This window comes from Podarcis cretensis (assembly GCF_951804945.1).
Source record: "Podarcis cretensis genome assembly, chromosome: 18".
In the NCBI taxonomy this organism is placed as follows: Eukaryota; Metazoa; Chordata; class Lepidosauria; order Squamata; family Lacertidae; genus Podarcis; species Podarcis cretensis.
The window spans coordinates 5,103,221-5,124,912 of NC_137188.1; the positions used below are offsets into that span (position 1 = coordinate 5,103,221).

Here is a 21,692-nt window from a genome sequence, read left to right on the forward strand (position 1 = left end):
AATAACAGTGTGATAGCAACAGGGTCTTGCTTTCATACAAAGGAAGGGAGAAAAAGAATTTTTTTTATTTTTTAAAAAATGGGGGTGGGGTGGGGAATAAAAAATAAAAGGTTGGCACACCCAGTTGCCCCCCTCCAACCTCTCCTCTTCATCCCAAACATCTACCAATATATATGTCCTTAAGGAAATGTTAGGCAACATTGTGGGGAAGGGAAATCTCAAAGACCTCCTCCCCCCCTTTATCATTATTATCAAGCCAGTAAGTTGCTGCTGGATCCTGGGGGGTTTAACCCAGCTGCAAAATTGCAGAACTGAGGAGTGGTGTAAACGGAACCCAATATGTTTAGGGCAGGCTTCCTCAACCTCGGCCCTCCAGATGTTTTTTGGACTACAACTCCCATGATCCCTAGCTAGCAGGACCAGTGGTCAGGGATGCTGGGAATTGTAGTCCCAGAACATCTGGAGGGCCGAGGTTGAGGGAGCCTGGTTTAGGGTGTGTGGTGGGTTAAGCTGTACCCTTTGGTACACCTTGGCTTCTTCGCTCAGTACTGGAGGAAAAGAAAATATTGCTGCAGGGGTTGGGGAGAAGAGATTGGTTTGTTTGTTTTTTACCGCTGTCCAAAAGGTCTTGCTGCCTTAATCCAGAGAACATGGTGGGAAGTAGCAAAAGCCACTGTTTTATAGCCTACGAAGCTCTGGAGTGGCCGGGGGGGGGGCAGCGTTTCAGCCTCAAAACAACCCTGCGAGGTAGCTTAGGCAGAGAGGCAGAGAGAGAGAGAGAGAGAAAGAAAAAGAAAAAGAGAGATACTGGCCCAATGCTACCCAGTATGTCTCTGTTAAGGCTGAGCAGGGTTTCGAACCGACATTCAGCAGATCCAACAAACTGTCCCATTTTGCATGACCCCCCTCCCCTGCTGAATACAGCCCTCCAAGCAGTTAATGGCGATCAGCAAACACCTTGTTTTTTGTTTTCAATTTTTTACAACCCCTTTTAGTAAAGGTAGAGGGACCCCTGACCATTAGGTCCAGTCGTGACCGACTCTGGGGTTGCGGCGCTCATCTCGCTTTATTGGCCGAGGGATCCGGCGTACAGCTTCCGGGTCATGTGGCCAGCATGACTAAGCCGCTTCTGGTGAACCAGAGCAGCGCACAAAAACACCACTTACTTTCCCGCTGGAGTGGTACCTATTTATCTACTTGCACTTTGAGGTGCTTTTGAACTGCTAGGTTGGCAGGAGCTGGGACCGAGCAACAGGAGCTCACCCCGTTGTGGGGATTCGAACCGCCAGCCTTCTGATCGGCAAGTCCTAGGCTCTGTGGTTTAACCCACAGCGCCACCTGTGTCCCACCGTGCTGGCTAAAAGCAGGGGGTTTGCTACCGCTGTCCATGCCTTGAGAAGTGGGCAAACTCCGAAGTATAGTTCTCTGGATTCATGTGTCCTGGTGGCGGACGGGTGCCTGGTTTAAAATGTTCCGTTTCGCCATGGGTCAGGAATACAAAATGCAGGCTGCCGGAGCGGGGAAGGCTATCCCCCCCCCCAAAAAAAAATTAAAGCGATGGATCCTGTCTGTGCCCCCTCCTCATCCCTCACGCCCCTTATTGGCCAAGCCCCTTGGAAAAGGAAGAAAATAATAAACAGCTAACAACAACAAGAAGCGTAATTCTTTTTTTAAAAAGAAAAGAAAAACGGCGAAGGTTTGTTTGTATGTGAGCAAGTTAAACCTTTCTTCTTCTTCTTCATTTCTTTTCAAAATGGTAAAAAAAAACCGCAAGATGTAAAAGTAGCAATTATAATCATACGTCATTCCCCCCCCCCCGGCCCAATCTTATCTCACACAGCCATTACACATAACGTTTCTACAGTGAAAAAATAGACTGTCTTTGAACATAATATGAACAAATAAGTAATTTGCTTTTTTTTTTTGCTTTTTTCGTGTAAATTCGTTGACTGATATTCTCCTGTAATTTTTTTTACATGTTTTTTTTTAAAAAGGAAAAAAAATACACTATTTTAAAAAGAGAGAGAGAGAGACTCAAAATAAAAAAAAATATGAATGCCACTTGCTAGAGATACATTAACATCTCTTTAAAGAGAGCCACTTGCAAGGTTCTCTCCAGCCCCCCCACCCCCCCACCCCGTTTCCATAAGTCCTGGGTCCTGCAGATGAGAGCTCTTGTCCCCTCAGCCTTGACAACAACAACAAAAAAATCCTCCCCTTTCTTCAAAAGATCCATCCTGTCCCAGGGGCTCTGAAAAAATTCACCATTTTTCTCTTTGGCATCGGGCGGGAAAGGGCACAAAAACACCCCCACAAAAAAAATACATGGTTTTGCAACAGGAAAAGGGAAAAAAAAGTCAGCTTTTGATGTGCTAATGGAACCATGTGGCCTTTTTAAAAAGGTGTTTCATAACCTCCACCGTGAGAGTAAAAGGCTGCGAGGGAGTTGAAATGAAACCGAACAAATGCAGGGTTAATTTTGTGTGGGGAAGAGGGTCAAGTGAAAAAGGGTGTTTGTGGAGGAGGAGGAGGAGGAAGGGAGAGTGTTTTCCTGATTGAGAGACGTTTTGGCTCCCTGATAGCTCCTTATTGCAGTTTTTATTTCAACATAAAAAACCGTGGAATCATAAGGATGTGGAATGTTCTGAGTTTTCGAAAGGTGAGAGATACATGACCGACAGTGCTTTTCTCTGAGAAAAAAAGGGGTGCTGGTACAGTGTACCCCTTGTGTACCCCCAGAAAAAGCACTGCGCACACCCCACCTTCCTGCAGGTTGGCAAAACATATATCCACCATTGAAATCAGAGGTTGCAACCCCCTCCAAAAAATAAAGGAGAATACTGCTCCTTTTATGAAAGATTGGCTCAGTTGGTGCTCAAGGCTGGCTGATTCTTGCTTTCTGTCCCAAAACCTCTCTCTCTCTCTCTCTCTGTTCCTGTCTGCAAAAGACAACAACAACCCAACAACCCTGCGAGTGGCTTCCTCTAAAACTCACCAACTAGATTAGTATGCAAACCGAACTCTTAAAACGCAAGTGTGCCAGGGGCCATGCTTGTCGTTCCTCGCCGGCCCCCGCCTGGTTCGTTCTTCCGTTTGGTGTGCGCGCGGGCTCTCTCTCTCTCTCTCTCTGACGTTTGTTTGTTTCAAAAATCCCGCCAAAGCGCTTGGGGTCCGCCCGGGACCACTCCCCCACGCCGCAAACACCACATGAGGTAAGAACGACAAGTTCACCACTTTTAAAGAGAAAATGGGGAAGTGGGGGGGGGGGACAACCCTCCATCTGAGCTGCCTCAGGGCAGGAGAGAGAGGGAGCTGGAGGCAGCCCCAGAGGTGCAGGGTTTGCTGGGGGGGGGGGCGCAGAACTGCTGGCCGCTTCACTAGCTGATTCCCCCCCCCCCCGTAGCAGGGGCTGAGTGGGCACAGGCGGCAGCTTCCTTCGGAATTCAGTCTGCGATTTTCTTTTTTTCCTAATAGAAAAAGGTCAAAGTTCACCTCTCTGGCTCGAAAAGACCTTCCAGGACTGCAAGTGGTCAGAGTCCGTGCAACGGATGGCTTTGTTTTTTTTGTTTTTGTTTTCTGTTTCAGAGTTGGCGTTTTGTTTTGTTTTATGTTGCATAGTGATCAAAACTGCCCAGGTATTCCAGCGCCGCTTGGTAACAGAACTGATATTCATCCTGGAAGGAAATAAAGAAAGGGCAATTCATACTTCATGTTACGTCCGCTTCATGTTACAGTGGTGCCCCGCAAGACGAACGCCTCGCAAGACGGAAAACCCGCTAGACGAAAGGGTTTTCCGTTTTGGAGGCGCTTTGCAAAACGAATTTCCCTATGGGCTTGCTTCGCAAGACGAAAATGTCTTGCGAGTTCCTGCGGGTTCCCCCCCCCCTTTTCCTAAGCCCTAAGCCGCTTATCAGCTGATCTGCCGCTGTCAGAGCTGCCTCCAGGTCCCAGCTCACAGAGGACCAACGCTAGGCTGTAGTTATGTACAAAAGTCTTTATTGAGGTTCAGTCTCCATTTCAAAGCCGCAGCGTGCAGCTCTACGTCCCGACCTTAGACCGGCGAAGTCCTGTCTGAGTCTCCTCCCCCTCCACACCAGTTTAAGACTCTCGCTTTGCTCCACCTCTTCCTAAATTCCTTTCTCCTCTGGGCCCTCCTGCCCGCTAGGGTCTCATCCTTCCTGGACTCCTCTGACGCTGACCCTGACGATTCTTGCCCCTCCTTCCGGCGGGCTTTAGGACCTGGTTCCCTATCCGGGCTACCTTCTGTGCCGCTCGCCTGTACCTTTGAACTTGGCGCGCGCGCCCAGCCTGCAACTTTCCTCTTAACCGTTAACTCGCTCTCCGATGGAGGCGTGGTCCACCCTGACTCATCTTCTCTCGCTGGTGGTGCATGTGTGGGCTCTGACACCTGGAACTCCTCCCCCCCACTGCGCTCTGGTGGGGAAGCTGGTCCTGATTTGCAACTGCTGCTCTGGGAGTCCCCGCTGGCCCCTTGCTTCTGGGGTGTCCCCCTTGTGTCGCCCCTTGCCCTGCCCATCGGCGCCCCCTTCTGTGAATCTTCCGATTCGCTGGAGAGGCTCATGGAATCTATCGGGCTGCTGTCATATTCTCCTACGCTGCCCTCGGATTGCTCCCCCTCGCTTTCCATCTCCTCTCCTCCCTGCGCTCCCGCTGAGTCCCTGACAGCCGCTTATCAGCTGATTGCTAAAAGCCGCTAAACTGCTAATAGCGCTAATCCGCTAAGCTGTCAATGGGCTTGCTTCGCAAGACGAAAAAACCGCTATACGAAGAGCCTCACGGAATGGATTAATTTCGTCTTGCGAGGCACCACTGTACGTTCTTTCAGGTTACGTCTTGCGGCGACCCGGAAGTACTGGAAAGGGTTACTTCCGGGTTTCGCCACTCGCGCATGCGCAGAAGCGCAAAATGACGTCAACAGAAGCGGTGAATCGCAACCCACACGTATGCAGATGTGCTGCTGCGGGTTGCATTCTTCTCATGTTGCGAACGGGCCTTCGGAACGGATCCCGTTTGCAACCAGAGGTACCACTGTATCTGTTTTTATTTTATCGATATACCCGCCGCCCTTCGTCTTAAGATCTCAGGGTGGATAAAAACACAAGGTGAAAGAACAAATAGATAGTTAAAACAAAAGCAACAAAGCAGTAACACCCCCCCTCCCCACAAACAAATTTAAAAGCCTGTAGAATATGAATCAATCAACCCAAGGCCTGGTTGAAGAAGGAACATTTTTGCCTGGCGCCTAAAGATATAATGAAAGCGCCAGCCGAGCCTCCCTGGGGAGCGAAGAATGAATGAAGTCCAGGTTGTTATAATTATTGTTATGAAAAACCAGCCTTCCCTTCCGCCAAAAAAGTCAAAAATAAGTACAGTGAATACTGATTATTGCTATGAATTTTTATTTCTGCCCATGCTGCAACATGATGTTGCGCTAGAGCAACGCAGGGAAACTTATATTGATTGATTGCACTTAGCTCAAAGGGGCATATATGTGGCTGTCCCCCACCTCATTTAATCCACAACAACCCTGCGAGGTAGCTTAGGCCGACTGGCCCCAGGTCACCCAGCAAGCTTCATCGGTGTTTCTCAAACTTGGGTCTCCAGCTGTTTTTGGACTACAACTCCCATCATCCCTAGCTCTCAGGACCAGTGGTCAGGGATGATGGGAACTGTAGTCTAAACACAGTTGGAGACCGGAGTTTGAGAAACACTGCTCTAACCACTAACCCAACCGCATCATCCCTTACTACTTTGGAGCAGGAAGAGCAGCCGGCTGCGAAGGAGGCTGCCAGCTTTGCCCACTCGGCCGCACAGCCTTCCTTCCTGTTGCCACTGCACAGCTGCTGAAGGGAATCCCTGCCCAAACTCTGCCGCTCCAGAGGTGGCAGAAAGGCTGCCTCTCGCCCCCGCAGCCAGGCAGAGGAGTCCTGCTCCCTGAGCCGAGCTGGCAGGGAGGAAAACACAGCCTTTCTCTTTGTTTACCTCCGTCTGCACCATGGCAGGCCTCTGCGTCCGAAGCATTTTCACCGTCTGGAAAATGTCCACCACGCCCTCGTAGCGCATTCTCTCCAGGACGATGCTGAGGGTGATGAAAACGCCGGTTCTGCCCACACCGGCGCTGCAGAGGAGGAGAAAGGAAAACGTCATGGAATTGGAAGTGACCCTGTGCTTTGGACGCGACGCTCGGAAACCTCCCTGGGAAGAAACGGGAGTGTGTGTGTCCCCCAAATCAGCTCCCTCCTGGCCCCCCATCTTTTAAAGCAGGCACGTCCGACTTTGAATAGGGTGTGATCTACAATCCAATATCAAAAACTGGCAGTGATCTACCAGCATCCGAAGTCATTCAAGTTGAATGAATGAATGGATGGATGGTTCTTTATTTCACAGATACAGTAGTTACCATATTTTTCACTCTATAAGACGCACCAGGCCATAAGACGCACCCAGTTTTTGGAGGAGGAAAACAAGAAAAAAAATATTCTGAATCTCAGAAGCCAGAGCAGCAAGAGGGATCGCTGCGCAGTGAAAGCAGCAATCCCTCTTGCTGTTCTGGCTTCTGGGATAGCTGCGCAGCCTGCATTCGCTCCATAAGACGCAGACACATTTCCCCTTACTTTTTAGGAGGGGGAAAGTGAGTCTTATAGAGCAAAAAATACAGTATATTTGGATATCATCATGACAGATCCAAACAGTTGTTAGATGGAGAAGTACGATACGATACGATAATCTTTATTGTCATTGTCCCGCACAGAACAATGAAACTGAAAATCTACATCAGACATTCAAAAACCAACAAGCGCCAGCAAGGAAGTTGGGGGGAAATGCTGTCTGATTTGTTTAGTCTCCTTCCCCTCCTTCCCTCTGTGGTTTCTGGCGAAACGTCTGCTGCGCACCAGAAAAAAGCAAACAAGCAAGTCTTGTTTAAGGCTGCTTATTTCCTTACAGCTCTACATGCAGAGCTGTTTGGATATCTGAACCTTTTGGTGTGTAGAGCGAGGCTTGGGCACGCTACGCGGACTCGTGTTTGGATAAGTGAATCTTCGCATAACAAAACATTTGGATAGCAGGAGCTGTGTGTATATTTAAAACAAACAAACGTGAATCCTAACAATGCCAAAAAAGAAAACAGCTATCACCACTGTTGCCTGTGCAGAAATATAAAACCAAAAACAGGATTGCAAGAGACGAAACTGACACGCTGGTGAATTTCTGCTGCACATGTCTCTCTCCGCACCCAAGACGACTGACACAGACTTCTCTCTCAGGACCAAGTCGGCGCCTGAGAGTGAATAGCTTGTCAACTTTGCCGTCCTCCTAGTCGCTTGGCTGGTCTTGCTCGCTTCCTTGAGGTGCAGCTCGAGAGGCGAGCGGGAGAATGAGGCGCGCGCGCGGGGGGGGGGGGGTTGGAGAGGGAGGAAGGAGCTGGCTCACACAGACAATATATATTCCACACGCCGACTTAGCAACTGCGATGCTAAGTCTGAAAGCCAGCAAGCCAAGGGCTTGGACGGGGAGCCTTTAATCTCTCCAGTGGTGCGATTAATCAACTAAGGCTTTAATCGCAGATTAACAACAAGCCACTGCCCAGGGGATTTGGTGCTCTTGAAGGAGTTCGGCGGGGTGGGGAGCAAAATAATAATTCAGAGGACCGGTGCTTCCGTGGGCATAAATTGGACAGGGCGGGCGGGGGGGGGGGGGAGAAAGGAGTCTCTGTTTGCCACACTTAGGGAGAGCTACTCCTTTGTTTGGCCATCGCATGTTTTGAGGCACCAATCCCACCCTGGAGTCCGTAATAAAGCCAGCGGCATCCGGCCGTTAAGGCAGAGTAGATGGGAAAGGTGTGGCCATCAGTCGCTGCTGTTTAGGGAACTCTGGGGGGCATCGGTTGAATCACTGCAATGCACCCTATGTGGGGCTGGTCTGGAGCCTTTGGCCAGTGCAGAATGTGGGGCTTAGACTGCTTCTGGGGGAAAATTACCGGCAGCGTATAACACCCTGATTGCGGGATCTGCACCGGCTACCGATTTGCTCCCGGCCCAAGTTTAGGTGTTCGTCCTGAAAGCTGAGGCCTATACAAATCAGGATGGCAACCTTATTATCTAGACAAACCTTTAGAAAGCTTGCATGAGTTTTACTTTAGCCTACTGTGGCTTTTAGAGACGCGGGTGGCGCTGTGGGTTAAACCACAGAGCCTAGGACTTGCCGATCAGAATGTCGGCAGTTCGAATCCCCGCAATGACGGGGTGAGCTCCCGTTGCTTGGTCCCTGCTCCTGCCAACCTAGCAGTCCAAAAGCACATCAAAGTGCAAGTAGATAAATAGGTACCGCTCCGGTGGGAAGGTAAACGGCGTTTCCGTGCGCTGCTCTGGTTCACCAGAAGCGGCTTAGTCATGCTGGCCACATGACCTGGAAGCTGTATGCCGGCTCCCTTGGCCAGTAAAGCGAGATGAGCGCTGCAACCCCAGAGTCGGTCACGACTGGACCTAATGGTCAGGGGTCCCTTTACCTTTACCTTACTGTGGCTTTTACTTTCTAAATCATGGCTGCAATTTTTAAAGTGACCGTTTTATTGTTTTATCTTTTTTGTTTTTGCAAACTGGTTTGAGGGTCATCGTCCCCTAAAATATGTTAAGGATTTCGCCTGGTTGTAAATGTTTTCAATTATCTTGTGTGCGAATTACCACAGTGAATTATCTTGTGTGTGAATTACCACAGTGCTTAGAAGACAATTAACAAATTGATGATATTATTATTATTATTATTATTATTATTATTATTATTAAAAGGTAAAGGACCCCTGGAAGGTTCAAGCCAGTCAAAGGCAACTATGGGGTTGTGTCGCTCATCTCGCTTTCAGGCTGAGGGAGCCAGCATTTGTCTGTAGACAGGTTTCCGGGTCATGTGGCCAGCAGCACTGAACCACTTCTGGCGCAACAGGACACTGTGACGGAAACCAGAGCGCATGGAAACGCCGTTTACCTTCCTTGCACTGGTGTGATTTCGAACTGCTAGGTTGGCAGGAGCAGGGACTGAGAAATGGGAGCTCACTCCGTCGTGGGGATTCGAACCGCCGACCTTCCGATCGGCAAGCCCAAGAGACTAGGCCAAAATTGTGGAAACCTTTTTGGAAAAAGTGTATTTCTTAGGTTTGATGGCTCATAACACCACCTTTTTTTTTGGAGTAACACCATAAAAGTATATATCAATGGGAAGATAATTTTAATTTTTTTTAAAAAATCTTAATAAATGATACAGAAAATTGAAATAAAATAAACAAACAAATACAAAACTACATGTACACCCTACACTGCAAATACAAACCCTACTACCCCCGCGACTTCCCTCCACCACGACTCGACTTCCTTTAGCTCAAATTCAAATACTATCATTGCATTCTTTGGATAACACAGCTCTTATAGCCATTTCTAATTATTGTTCTCGCTTGTACTTTACATACTTAATCGATGCATATCAACAAATTCTTTTTAGAGCAGTGTTTTCCCATATACTCCTCAAAACATCTGAGGTTTGATGGCTCATAACTCCACTTTCTTCGGGGGGGGGGGGGATGTGACACCATAAAAGTATTTATCAATGCTTTATCAATTATTTATTTATCAATGGAAAGGTGATTTAATGAAGAATGTAACGCAACAAAGTTTGTTCAATTATCTGTGTTCTATCAAAAGTTATAGCCAAATAACCAGAAAAAAGGAAGCACAACTTGCTTAGGTTGATATGCCGTTTTTGTTCATTTGAATGCAGCCAGTGAGCATGGGTGTTTAGAGAGCCAATCAGGTGTTATGTGCCATCAAACCTCGGAAATGCACTTTTCCCAAAAGGTTCCACAATTTTGGCCACTAGTGTATGTGGTATGGGAAGGAAGACTTTATCTGTTCTGAATCGTTCAACATTCAATTGAGAGGGGATTTTTATATATGACTATCAGACTGCACCAAGCCCCATCAGTTTTGCTGAATGCATTAAACTAATTAGTTCAAACTGGATTTTGAATGAACGTGCAATTAATTGTTACGGTTTGGGAGTTCACTGTGCTATTACTTTCCCCTGCGGCTTCCCTACAGACTGCTATTCCGAATAATGCTTTTCATAGGGGTAGCGAGGGGGACATTGGGGATGAGTCTGCGGGACCTAGTGGGTGGTGGCCCCCCAAAAAGTTCAGAAACCACTTGCCACAAATAGAAGCTGGCCTTGAATAACCGCCACCACCCTCAAATTAAGAGAAAGAGAGGGAGGAAAAGGATACACAATAAAAAGTCTGCATTTTTGGGCTACGTCCTGTGCTAATGCCAAGGATTTAGGCAGCTTCCCATCCAATCAGGAGACAGCCCGTCGACAGAGGCTTAAGCTTAGCATCAAAGGATGGCTGAACAGCCGTCTTTCCATTCCAAGGTGCAAATTAAGCAGGAGGAGAATTTGCAATGGATTATTTCCTTTCGCAGAGTTTGTGTTGCTGGTTCCAGGATTGCTCCTGGCTCCTCAACTGCCGCCTGCGAAGGGGCTTACCTGCAGTGGACGGAGATGGGCCCATCTTGGCCAAACTGCTCCTTAGTTTTATGCACCTGCCCGATGAAATCAATGAAGCCTTCACCGGATTTTGGCACGCCTTGCTCTGGCCAGTCCGTGAACTGGAACTGACGCACGGTCCGTGACTGGCCATCCTGGGGGGGGGTGGAGAACAGGGAGAGGGAGGAAAAAACACAACACTTCTCTGTTAGGCTGGGGGGAAATGCAAAGAAACGAAATTGCAGGAAAGCGAGATTTCTGAGAGCTGAGCGATGGCTGTAGACTTGAGCAAATTTGATTTGGGTTCTTTCAAACCCCCAGCTGGCTGGCGTTTCCTCCACAGCCAAGCTGGCCTTGCCTGTGGAGGATGAATAAAAGATTTTAATTTAACTGTATTGCTTTTTCCTCCCACTCTCCCTCCTTCTCAGGGGCAAGGGGCAGCCTACAAGGCTGCTTCTCTTCCACTTGGCTCAGATTTTTGGCCCTCCCTTAAAAAGTCCGCATGAAAACCCACCAGCCTTCTAACACATGCACATTTTTGGAGATGCAATTTCCCCTAATGCAATAAAGTTTTGACTGTTATATGCATTTTCATGCACACTTGACATCAGGGCGTTGTTTTTTTTGTTTCGTTTTGCATTTTTGCACACAAAGAACTGCATGGCAACATTCAAAGGCAAAGGGACCCCTGACCATTAGGTCCAGTCGTGGCCGACTCTGGGGTTGCGGCGCTCATCTTGCTTTATTGGCCGAGGGATCCGGCGTACAGCTTCCGGGTCATGTGGCCAGCATGACTAAGTCACTTCTGGCGAACGAGAGCAGCGCACGGAAACGCCGTTTACCTTCCCGCCGGAGTGGTACCTATTTATCTACTTGCACTTTGACGTGCTTTCGAAATGCTAGGTTGGCAGGAGCAGGGACCGAGCAACGGGAGCTCACCCCGTCGCGGGGATTCAAACCGCCGACCTTCTGATCAGCAAGTCCTAGGCTCTGTGGTTTAACCCACAGCGCCACCCGCGTCCCTCCCACTTCCCTTGGAGAAGTGCAAATTTCAAATCATTTGTTAGGCCCGCACATCGTTTTGAAAAGTGTGACCTGGGCAAATTCACATTTAAATGCAAAGCGAATGGAGTTCCCTCCATCTCTTTATGTACGCCAACCATCCTAAATTCCTTTTTGTAGCAAGGGCAGTTGCACTGTATGTTGCTGTGTGAGCTTAAACAGCCACACACACGAACAACAGGAAACCGTTTCCAATCAGACACTTTCTGTACAACTGGCGACGGTGTGTTCGCGCATCCCAAAACGTAATAATCGTTTGAAATGAGTTCAAAGAAATTACACAGTGGGAAACAGGCCGCTGCTAGGAGGAAATGCAGCAGTGGCTCCATCGCCAGAGCTCACGCAGTACGAATTGAGGGGGGCCTTGCATCGTGGCGGAGAAAAATTGCGATAAGCCGACAGGAAGAAAAACAACATCATCAGAACAGCCAGCGAGGGAGCGAGAGAGAGAGGTTAGCAAGAGAGCTGCATTGTTTCAAGAGAAAACTGTGTGCCATTTCTCTCTGGCTCCAGCGTGACAAAGTTGAGGGAGGACCAAATCTTGGGAGTTAAGAACATCTGCTGGGCATGCCGAAGGTATCCGTTTCATCCTCAGCATCTCTAGGCATGGCTGGGAGAAACACCTGAGTCCCAAATGTTTGGCAAACTGCTGCCCAGAAACCTATGTGGATCCAGAATTGGGACCCAGCTGCAAATAAAATACTTCAAGTGTGTTTTAAGTGCAATATACAACGTGTGACCCTAGATGGCGATGATGAGCCTTATGGAAAATTCAATGTACAGTAGTACCTTGGAAGTCGAACAGAATCCGTTTAGGAAGTCCATTCGGCTTCCAAAACGTTCGGAAACCAAAGCGCAGCTTCTGATTGGTTGCAGGAAACTCCTGCAGCCAATCAGAAGCCATAGAAGACCCAACGGACATTCAGCTTCCAAAAATAGTTCGCAAACCGGAACACTCACTTCCGGGTTTGCGGCGTTCGGGAGCCAAAACGTTCGACTCAACCAAGTACAAATGTATTTTTAAAAAGGCTTTTAAAATAGCGTTTTCAGAACGTTTTTTAAATATGTGTGAACCACAGTCACTTACAGACTCACTGCTAAGACCTAAGCTCAACATCAAAAAAATGAAGATCATGGCCACTGGTCCCATCACCTCCTGGCAAATAGAAGGGGAAGAAATGGAGGCAGTGAGAGATTTCACTTTCTTGGGCTCTGTGATCACTGCAGATGGTGACAGCAGTCACGAAATTAAAAGGTGCCTGCTTCTTGGGAGAAAAGAAATGACAAACCTAGGCCACATATTAAAAGGTCCCTATAGTAAAAGCTATGGTTTTCCCAGTAGTGATGTATGGAAGTGAGAGCTGGACCATAAAGAAGACTGATCGTCGAAGAATTGATGCTTTTGAATTCTGGTGCTGGAGGAGACTCTTGAGAGTCCCATAGACTGCAAGAAGATCAAACCTCTCCTTTCTGAAGGAAATCAGCCCTGAGTGCTCACTAGAAGGACAGACCCTGAAGCTGAGGCTCCAAGACTTTGGCCACCTCATGAGAAGAGAAGACTCCCTGGAAAAGACCCTGATGTTGGGAAAGATGGAGGGCACAAGGAGAAGGGGACGACAGAGAACAAGATGGTGGGACAGTGTTCTTGAAGCTACCAGCATGAGTTTGACCAAACTGCGGAAGGCAGTGGAAGACAGGAGTGCTTGGCGTGCTCTGGTCCAGGGCGTCACGAAGAGGCGGACACGACTAAACAACAACAACAAAGTTTAGGTTAAGTCTGCTGCAACTGGATTTCTTATGGACAGGGCCAATCCTGAATGTATTGGATTTGTAGCCACTATGCTCATTTGCCTTCAGTAAAGCTCTGCTGGATGAAATACAATTGCCTATGGTCTATTTGGGGGGGAATCCTGCAACGTGTTTAAGTTTTTACTCTGCTCAATGTACGCTGGAATCTGCTCTGGATCCATATTGAGTAGAATTCGGCAACAATATGGCCCCAAACTGACCAATTGCCTTCCTTGGCTTGCGGAGCACCAACAACGCGGAGTGTGGACTCACCCTGGCATCGGTGACCTTGAACTCCCGGAGAATGTATTGAGGCATGTTGTATTCAGCCATGGGGTCAACCACAAAGTATTGGTACCGGGCGGATCTCTCTGCTGGCCAGTATTGGTGACACTTTTCCTGTTGGCCCAAAGACAATAAATCACACCCTATTTGTTGCTCAGCTTTTGCCGCATGCTAGAGACAGACCCCTTCACCCTGGCCTTTTGTGGACACTCAAGAGCAGCCGTTTAGCGGCAAACTCAGGTGTGCACGGTCCTTTTCACAACAGTCATCGAGCCACGCCCCCTCGTGACCACGCCCCTCATAAGATCACACAGCCTTCTAAGCTTATACACAATCTTATAATCACCGTATTTTTCGCTCTATAAGACGCACCAGACCACAAGACGCACCTAATTTTTGGAGGAGGAAAACAAGAAAAAAAATATTCTGAATCTCAGAAGCCAGAACAGCAAGAGGGATCGCTGCGCAGTGAAAGTGGCAATCCCTCTTGCTGTTCTGGCTTCTGGGATAGCTGCGCAGCCTGCATTCTCTCCATAAGACGTGCACACATTTCCCCTTACTTTTTAGGAGGGGAAAAGTGAGTCTTATAGAGCAAAAAATACGGTACTAAATAACAACAATTAGCATTGCGACGATCAGGGGATATCTGCCTTTCAGCTTGATCTATTTCCTCTGCACGGTTGATTTGGAATCCTCCAGTAAACCTAATTTTAAAGAGTGCTTTCCTTGGTGTTCCAGCGTACATAACAAAACTTGCCATGCCCTTCTCTTGAAACGGAAGGAACCTTGTCTTTTCGGCGTTCCTAAATGGCTTAACTCCGGACTTCAGAGGACAACTCCTTGCTGTTCTCCAGAATGACCCAAGGAGCCCATCCTTGGCGGCTGATTCCCCTCCTTTCCCTCAGTACAAAGGGCGAGGGGGCCCCCAGACTCCCCTTTTTTGCTGATTCGGCAGCTGTAGGATGCTGGAGACGGGGACCCGCTGCTACACAAACAGCAAAGGGTCTTGGACCCCAGAGCTCTGCCCCTTTTAGGATGGACACCCTAGCTGTGATCACAATTTGTTTCGACTGCTCTATTTTATATGTTGCTGCACGGCACCCCTTGGACCTCCCGGCAAAGGCAGTAGTGATCACAACAATTTAATACCACAGCTACGAAGGAAGGCCCACCTGGCTTCTGCAATCTATCCTGCTTGACCTAAAAATACAAACCCCGATTTGCATTCCCCAAGGAAGCTCTGGGAGCTAAACATAGTGCAATTAGGAAAAACAGGCTGGGTCTGCTTAGGGAGATGCCAAGCTGCAGATTTTAATGGAGGGCAGAGAGTTGTTGCTGTGTTGCTTTGGGAAAACAAGGTCACTGACCTGGCTCTTAAGACCCAGAAATGTTTTGGAAGTAGTTCCCTCCACCTCTTCGGGGACTTCTGCCTGATGGTGAACATTGCCAATGTCCATTTCCTCTGTTTCTGCTTGCCCCCTTTCCCACGATTCTTTAGGGAAAGAACTGCGCAGTGGCAGGCGAGAATTCTACCACTAAACCACTAATGCAATAGCTTATCTTAAAGTTTTCAGTGTCTATAAACTTATCGCAGTTATAAATTGTAAATTTATTGTTGTAAAGGTAAAGGGTAAAGGGACCCCTGTCCGTTAGGTCCAGTCGTGGCCAACTCTGGGGTTGCGGCGCTCATCTCGCTTTATTGGCCGAGGGAGCCGGCGTACAGCTTCAGGGTCATGTGGCCAGCAGGACTAAGCCGCTTCTGGCGAACCAGAGCAGCGCACGGAAACGCCGTTTACCTTCCCGCCAGAGCGGTACCTATTTATCTACTTGCACTTTGACGTGCTTTCGAACTGCTAGGTTGGCAGGAGCTGGGACCGAAAAACAGGAGCTCACCCCGTCGTCGCGGGGATTCAAACTGCCGACCTTCTGATTGGCAAGTCCTAGGCTCTGTGGTTTACCCCACGCACCACCTGCATCCCAATTTATTGTTGTACATTGTTTTAAATGCTTGTACCCCCAATCTATCTATCTATCATCTATCATCTATCTATCTATCTATCTATCTATCTATCTATCTATCATCTATCATCTATCTATCTATCTATCTATCTATCTATCTATCTATCTATCTATCTATATCTATCTATCTATCTATCTATCTATCTATCTATCTATCTATCTATCTATCATCTATCTATCTCTATCATCTATCTATCTATCTATCTATCTATCTATCTATCTATCTATCTATCTATCATCTATCTATCTAACTGCATCGTACTTTAAATGTCCAGACAGGAGCTTCAAGCTACAGATTCCAGGGCATGACCGGGGGAGATTCTCTCATCTCCTTTCCGCCGCCACCAGCCCGCCCCCTTTGGCTTACCCGCCCCATCTCTCGTAGTTTGGTCAGCATCACGACAATGGTGGAATTGTTCTCCCACAGCATCCGCCAAAAGTCTTCTGTGGTCTCCGCCAGCGGACCTTGCGTGGCGATGTACGCTCTCTGTTGCCTGCCAGGGAGAGAGAAGGCTAAGCGTCATTAAAAACACCCATGGGCTTCTGCATACAGGACTTTTTATCATATGTGGTGGTCTTGTAAGTAAGGTTAAAGCTTGCTGGGAAATGATATACAATGAATTGAAAAGGATGTTCAAAATAACTTTTATTAAAAAAACACAACAACCCCAGAATATAAATAAATAATAACATAAATAATTTTTTCTTGATACCCCGTCCTTCCTGGTTCAGAAAACAGGGCTCAGGGCGGCTAACAACAAATTTAAAACACTTAATTGTGATACAACAAAAAACAGCATAAAATACAGTATAAAAGCGTGAATAACAATAAATTCAAAGTTCTAAAATCAATTTAGGGGGAAATCTATCCAATAAACATTAGATGATCACCAGGGCTAGCTGGCTAAATTAGTCCTATTTGGGCCAGCGAGGAGGCCAGGGGAGAATTAGCTGTGGGATCCCAGAGCGGGGGAGGGAAGGGAAGGGGAATAAAAGATCAGGCGGAATTCAAATTGAAAGCCAGGTGGAATAGCTCTGTCTTACAGGCACTGCGGAATGAGGTTAAATCCTGCAGGGCCCTGGTCTCATGGGACAGAGCATTCCACCAGGTCGGAGCCATCACTAAGAAGGCCCTGACCCTGGTGGAGGATAATCTGACTTCCTTAGGGCCCGGGACCTCTAAACTATGATTATTCATGGACCTTAAGGTCCTCTATGGGGTATACCAGCTTTTCTTTTATTAATTATAGGGACAGAACTACCTAAATTGCATAGAAATTTATTCCTGTATACTACTAGAGCAGCAAGAATGCTACTTGCCCCAAAATGGAAAGAAGCAGAAGTCCCAGGAAAGGAAGAACGGATACAAAAACTTGTGATATATGCAGAAATGGCGGAACTGACCGGAAGAATAAGAAATCAAGGTAACAAACATTTTTATAAAATAATGTTAACGGTTTATTGAATATTGAGAGATAAAATTGTAAACAGATAAAAACACTAGCAGGGTTATTGAAATAACCTGCAGTTTCACAAGAGTATATATTTACAGTAGATAATTAAATGAGAAAGTTAAATGAATTTGGATATGCAGAAGATATTAAAAATAATAAATTTAAGGAACTGCAGAAAGGGGGGGGAAGGAAGTCAAATTGTGAAATGTTAAATTGATTGTAAAACTAATGAAATGTATAAACTTGAAAAGTATAAACAAAAACTTTTTTTTTTTAAGAAAGACCTACATCTGAGGGACCGTATTCCGTCATATGAACCTGCCTGGGTTTTGACATCTTCAGGAGAGGCCCTTCTCACGGTCCCGCCAACCTCACAGGCCTGCTTGGGGAGGGTGTGGGAGAGGGCCTTCTTGGTGGTGGCTCCTCCCAGGCAACTTTGGAACTCCCTCCCTCAAGAATCCTGTCTGGCTTCCCTCCTTGCTGTCCTTCCTCCAGCAGGTGAATACAGTGGTGCCCCGCAAGACGAACGCCTCGCAAGACGAAAAGCCCGCTAGACGAAAGGGTTTTCCGTTTTGGAGGTGCTTTGCAAGACAAATTTCCCTATGGGCTTGCTTCGCAAGACGAAAATGTCTTGCGAGTTTTTCCGACTTCCCCCCCCTTTTTCTAAGCCGCTAAGCCTCTTATCAGCTTATCCGCTAAGCCGCTAAAAGCGCTAATCTGCTAAGCCGTCAATGGGCTTGCTTCACAAGACGAAAAAAACCGCTAGACGAAGAGACTCGCGGAACGGATTCTTTTCGTCTTGCGAGGCACCACTGCACTTTCTTGTTCCAAGAGAATTTGGGGGAACTGACTGCTTTTAAGGAAAGGGCTGGTTCTGTGTTGTTTTTTATGGTGATTGTCTGTACGTCTATAATATACATGTCACATGCCATAGGTATATGATAATCACACAATGACGCATCGCCGCTAGGGGCGGAGCGAGCCTCCTGCACTGTATTCTGTCCCCTTAGCTATTTCTGAAGGAAGAAGGGGGGAGGCCCATTAACCCTGTGTTGGAAAACGAGGGCCAAGTTGCCCCTCCGGCTGGATCCAGCGAGACTCTTCGCAGGCTTTGCAGCCCAGGACATGCCTGAGTCTTACCTGTACCCATCGATGAAGCTGGAGTTGATGTAGTCAGACCCCTCGACCCCTCGGATAGGCTGCAGGCAGACCCTCGTGGTCTCGTATGGCATGATGTTGACAAGGCGGTTCTTGAACTTGTTGCATGGGAGGTTGGCGCTGATGAACCGGGAGGTGTGGGCTTTGGAGTTGGCGAGTCTCTGGCATGGCGCGCGAGAGAGAGAGAGAGAAGGAAAAGCATTAACCACCCAGGAATGACATTGTGCCAGCAAATACCGTATTTTTTGCTCTATAAGACTCACTTTTCCCCTCCTAAAAAGTAAGGGGAAATGTGTGTGCGTCTTATGGAGCGAATGCAGGCTGCGCAGCTATCCCAGAAGCCAGAACACCAAGAGGGATTGCTGCTTTCATTTTTTTCTTTTCTTGTTTTCCTCCTCCAAAAACTAGGTGCGTCTTGTGGTCTGGTGCGTCTTATAGAGCGAAAAATACGGTATTGTTGGAGGTGTGATGGGAGTAATGGCAATACGTACAGTGGTACCTCAGGTTAAGTACTTAATTCGTTCCAGAGGTCCGTACTTAACCTGAAACTCTTCTTAACCTGAAGCACCACTTTAGCTAATGGGGCCTCCTGCTGCCGCCGCACCGCCGGAACCCGATTTCTGTTCTCATCCTGAAGCAAAGTTCTTAACCTGAAGCACTATTTCTGGGTTAGCGGAGTCTGTAACCTGAAGCGTATGTAACCTGAAGCGTATGTAACCCAAGGCCCCACTGTATCACAATGTGGTGGACATGTAGGAAGATCAAGGTGTTCTGGGGTTTAATTTACGAGGAGTTAAAAAAAAAAGTTTGGAATAACCTTTCTAAAAAGACCAGAGGCATTTCTGTTAAGCACTGTTGGCAGGGACATCCCGAAGGCCTTTAGGGAGGTGTTCTTATATGCAACGGCCGCAGCTCTGACTTTGGCAAAGGGGTGTGTGGAAGGAACAAGAAGCCCCGACAATAACGGACTGGCAGTACAAGGTACAAGAATTTGCTGAGATGGCGCAGCTGACAAATAGCCTGAGAGGCAATTCAAATCAAAAAATTATGGAAAAATGGGATAGATATAAAACATACGTTCAAAAATACAGTAAAGCTTCGTTATCTATGCTAGCATTTGAATGATGCTGGAGAGAGACTGAGTTGAGAAATAAGAACAAGAGCACATATTGTTATAGGAATGTACTAGATAAATTGTAAAAGAAAGATACAATAATATGAGTACATTCATTTGTAAAAAAAGGAATATAGACAGGAAGTCCAATGTGTTAGTACGTATATGATTTTGGGGGGAAAAAACCTTTTGTCTTTGTTTTTTTTCTTTGTTTTATTTTTCTTTCTTTTTAGGTATATAAAGTGTGTATATAATCTCGGTGTATATAATCTCGTTAGAAAATATATTATAATGAGCTCTCTAATGTAATATGACAATGTTTACCAATGTAATATAAGAATGTTAATAAATAAATAAAACTGCAAAAAAAGAAAAAGAAAAGAAGGAACAACATTGTGAAAAGGATCTAGGAGTCTTGGTTGACCACAAACTTGACATGAGCCAACAGTGTGACGCTGCAGCTAAAAAAGCCAATGCAATTCTGGGCTGCATCAATAGGAGTATAGCATCTAGATCAAGGGAAGTAATAGTGCCACTGTATTCTGCTCTGGTCAGACCTCACCTGGAGTACTGTGTCCAGTTCTGGGCACCACAGTTCAAGAAGGACACTGAGAAACTGGAACGTGTCCAGAGGAGGGCAACCAAAATGGTCAAAGGCCTGGAAACGATGCCTTATGAGGAACGGCTAAGGGAGCTGGGCATGTTTAGCCTGGAGAAGAGGAGGTTAAGGGGTGATAGGATAGCCATGTTCAAATATATAAAAGGATGTCACATAGAGGAGGGAGAAAGGTTGTTTTCTGCTGCTCCAGAGAAGCGGACACGGAGCAATGGCTCCAAACTACAAGAAAGAAGATTCCACCTAAACATTAGGAAGAACTTCCTGACAGTAAGAGCTGTTCGACAGTGGAATTTGCTGCCAAGGAGTGTGGTGGAGTCTCCTTCTTTGGAGGTCTTTAAGCAGAGGCTTGACAACCATATGTCAGGAGTGCTCTGATGGTGTTTCCTGCTTGGCAGGGGGTTGGACTCGATGGCCCTTGTGGTCTCTCCCAACTCTATGATTCTATGATTGTGCCAGCTGTGGCCTAGAAAGCAGTGCCAAGGCTCCAGGGGCTACCTCAGGACAGAAAAAGAAAAGCCCTTCTTCACACAGTGCAAAGTTAGACAGTGGAACTCCCTTCTAAAGGAGACAGGCCTATCCATGGCTTTGCTCCGCGCCTCCACAGCTGGAGGCAGCGATGTTTCTGAACGCCAGCTTCTGGAAACCGCAGACAGATCTTGTGTTCGAATCCTGCTTGAGGGGTTTGCATCATTGGAGCATCTGGTTGGCCTCTGTGAGTTACAGCCAAGTTACAGGGAACCAGGCAGAGGGCCTTCTCGGTGGTGGCACCCGCCCTGTGGAACGCCTTCCCACCAGATGTCAAAGAGATAAACAACTTCCTGACATTTAGAAGACATCTGAAGGCAGCCCTGTTCAGGGAAGTTTTTGATGTGTGACATTTTAATGTATTTTAAATATTTATTGGAAGCCGCCCAGAGTGGCTGGGGAAGCTCAGCCAGATGGGCGGGGTACAAATAATAAATCATTATTATTATTATTATTATTTAGTTGCCCTACGCACGGAGCCTTGGGCAAGCCGCAGCTATGATGTAGAGTGGAAAACAAGAGGTGCAGGGATGGGGCTCAGAATTTGGGCATTGCACAGGGTGCTGCTGAAATTTGAGACCCCAGCACCCACCACTGTCAGCTGGTGCTTAACCCTTCTTGAAATGGGAGCCTGTTGCCAAGGCCCCGTCCAGACTGGACAACCCCAAACTCTTAACAATACTTGTTTTTCCCCTGCTAAATTGCTCCCACACTTTCTATGCCCCTGCCAACACCTTAAGAATCGTAGGGCTGGAAAAGAATTGCAGGGCTCCAGGAATCTCTGCTCAAGCATCCCTGACCTGCGCCCATCCGACCTCTGCTTAAAAACCTCCAAGCAAGCAGAGCCTGACATTTTCCCGGGGGGGGGGGTCTGTTCCACTGCCTGACAGCTCCTTACCACCAGGAACTTATATGATAATAATAATAATAATTTATTATTTGTACCCCGCCCATCTGGCTGAGTTTCCCCAGCCGCTCTGGGCGGCTTCCAACCGAATATTAAAAACAATACAGCATTAAATATTAAAAACTTCCCTGAACAGGGCTGCCTTCAGATGTCTTTTAAAGATAGGATAGCTGCTTATTTCCTTCACATCTGAAGGGAGGGTGTTCCACAGGA

General features: G+C 47.3%; 1 protein-coding gene across 14 annotated transcripts in view; it reads right to left on the reverse strand.

Moving 5' to 3' along the window:
- Positions 1–2,391: 2,391 nt before the first annotated feature.
- The window catches only part of PTPRS (protein tyrosine phosphatase receptor type S), a 327,352-nt gene continuing 308,051 nt past the window's right edge, over positions 2,392–21,692 (reverse strand). For all 14 annotated transcript variants that reach the window (XM_079960405.1, XM_079960406.1, XM_079960400.1 and 11 more), the window contains 6 exons: positions 18,297–18,475; positions 16,070–16,196; positions 13,672–13,797; positions 10,549–10,703; positions 6,004–6,139; positions 2,392–3,674 (listed from right to left, as the gene is read on the reverse strand). In XM_079960405.1, coding sequence (XP_079816531.1) covers positions 3,606–3,674; positions 6,004–6,139; positions 10,549–10,703; positions 13,672–13,797; positions 16,070–16,196; positions 18,297–18,475 — 792 coding nt within the window. In that variant the 3' untranslated portion in view covers positions 2,392–3,605. The remainder of the gene's footprint in view (positions 3,675–6,003; positions 6,140–10,548; positions 10,704–13,671; positions 13,798–16,069; positions 16,197–18,296; positions 18,476–21,692) is intronic.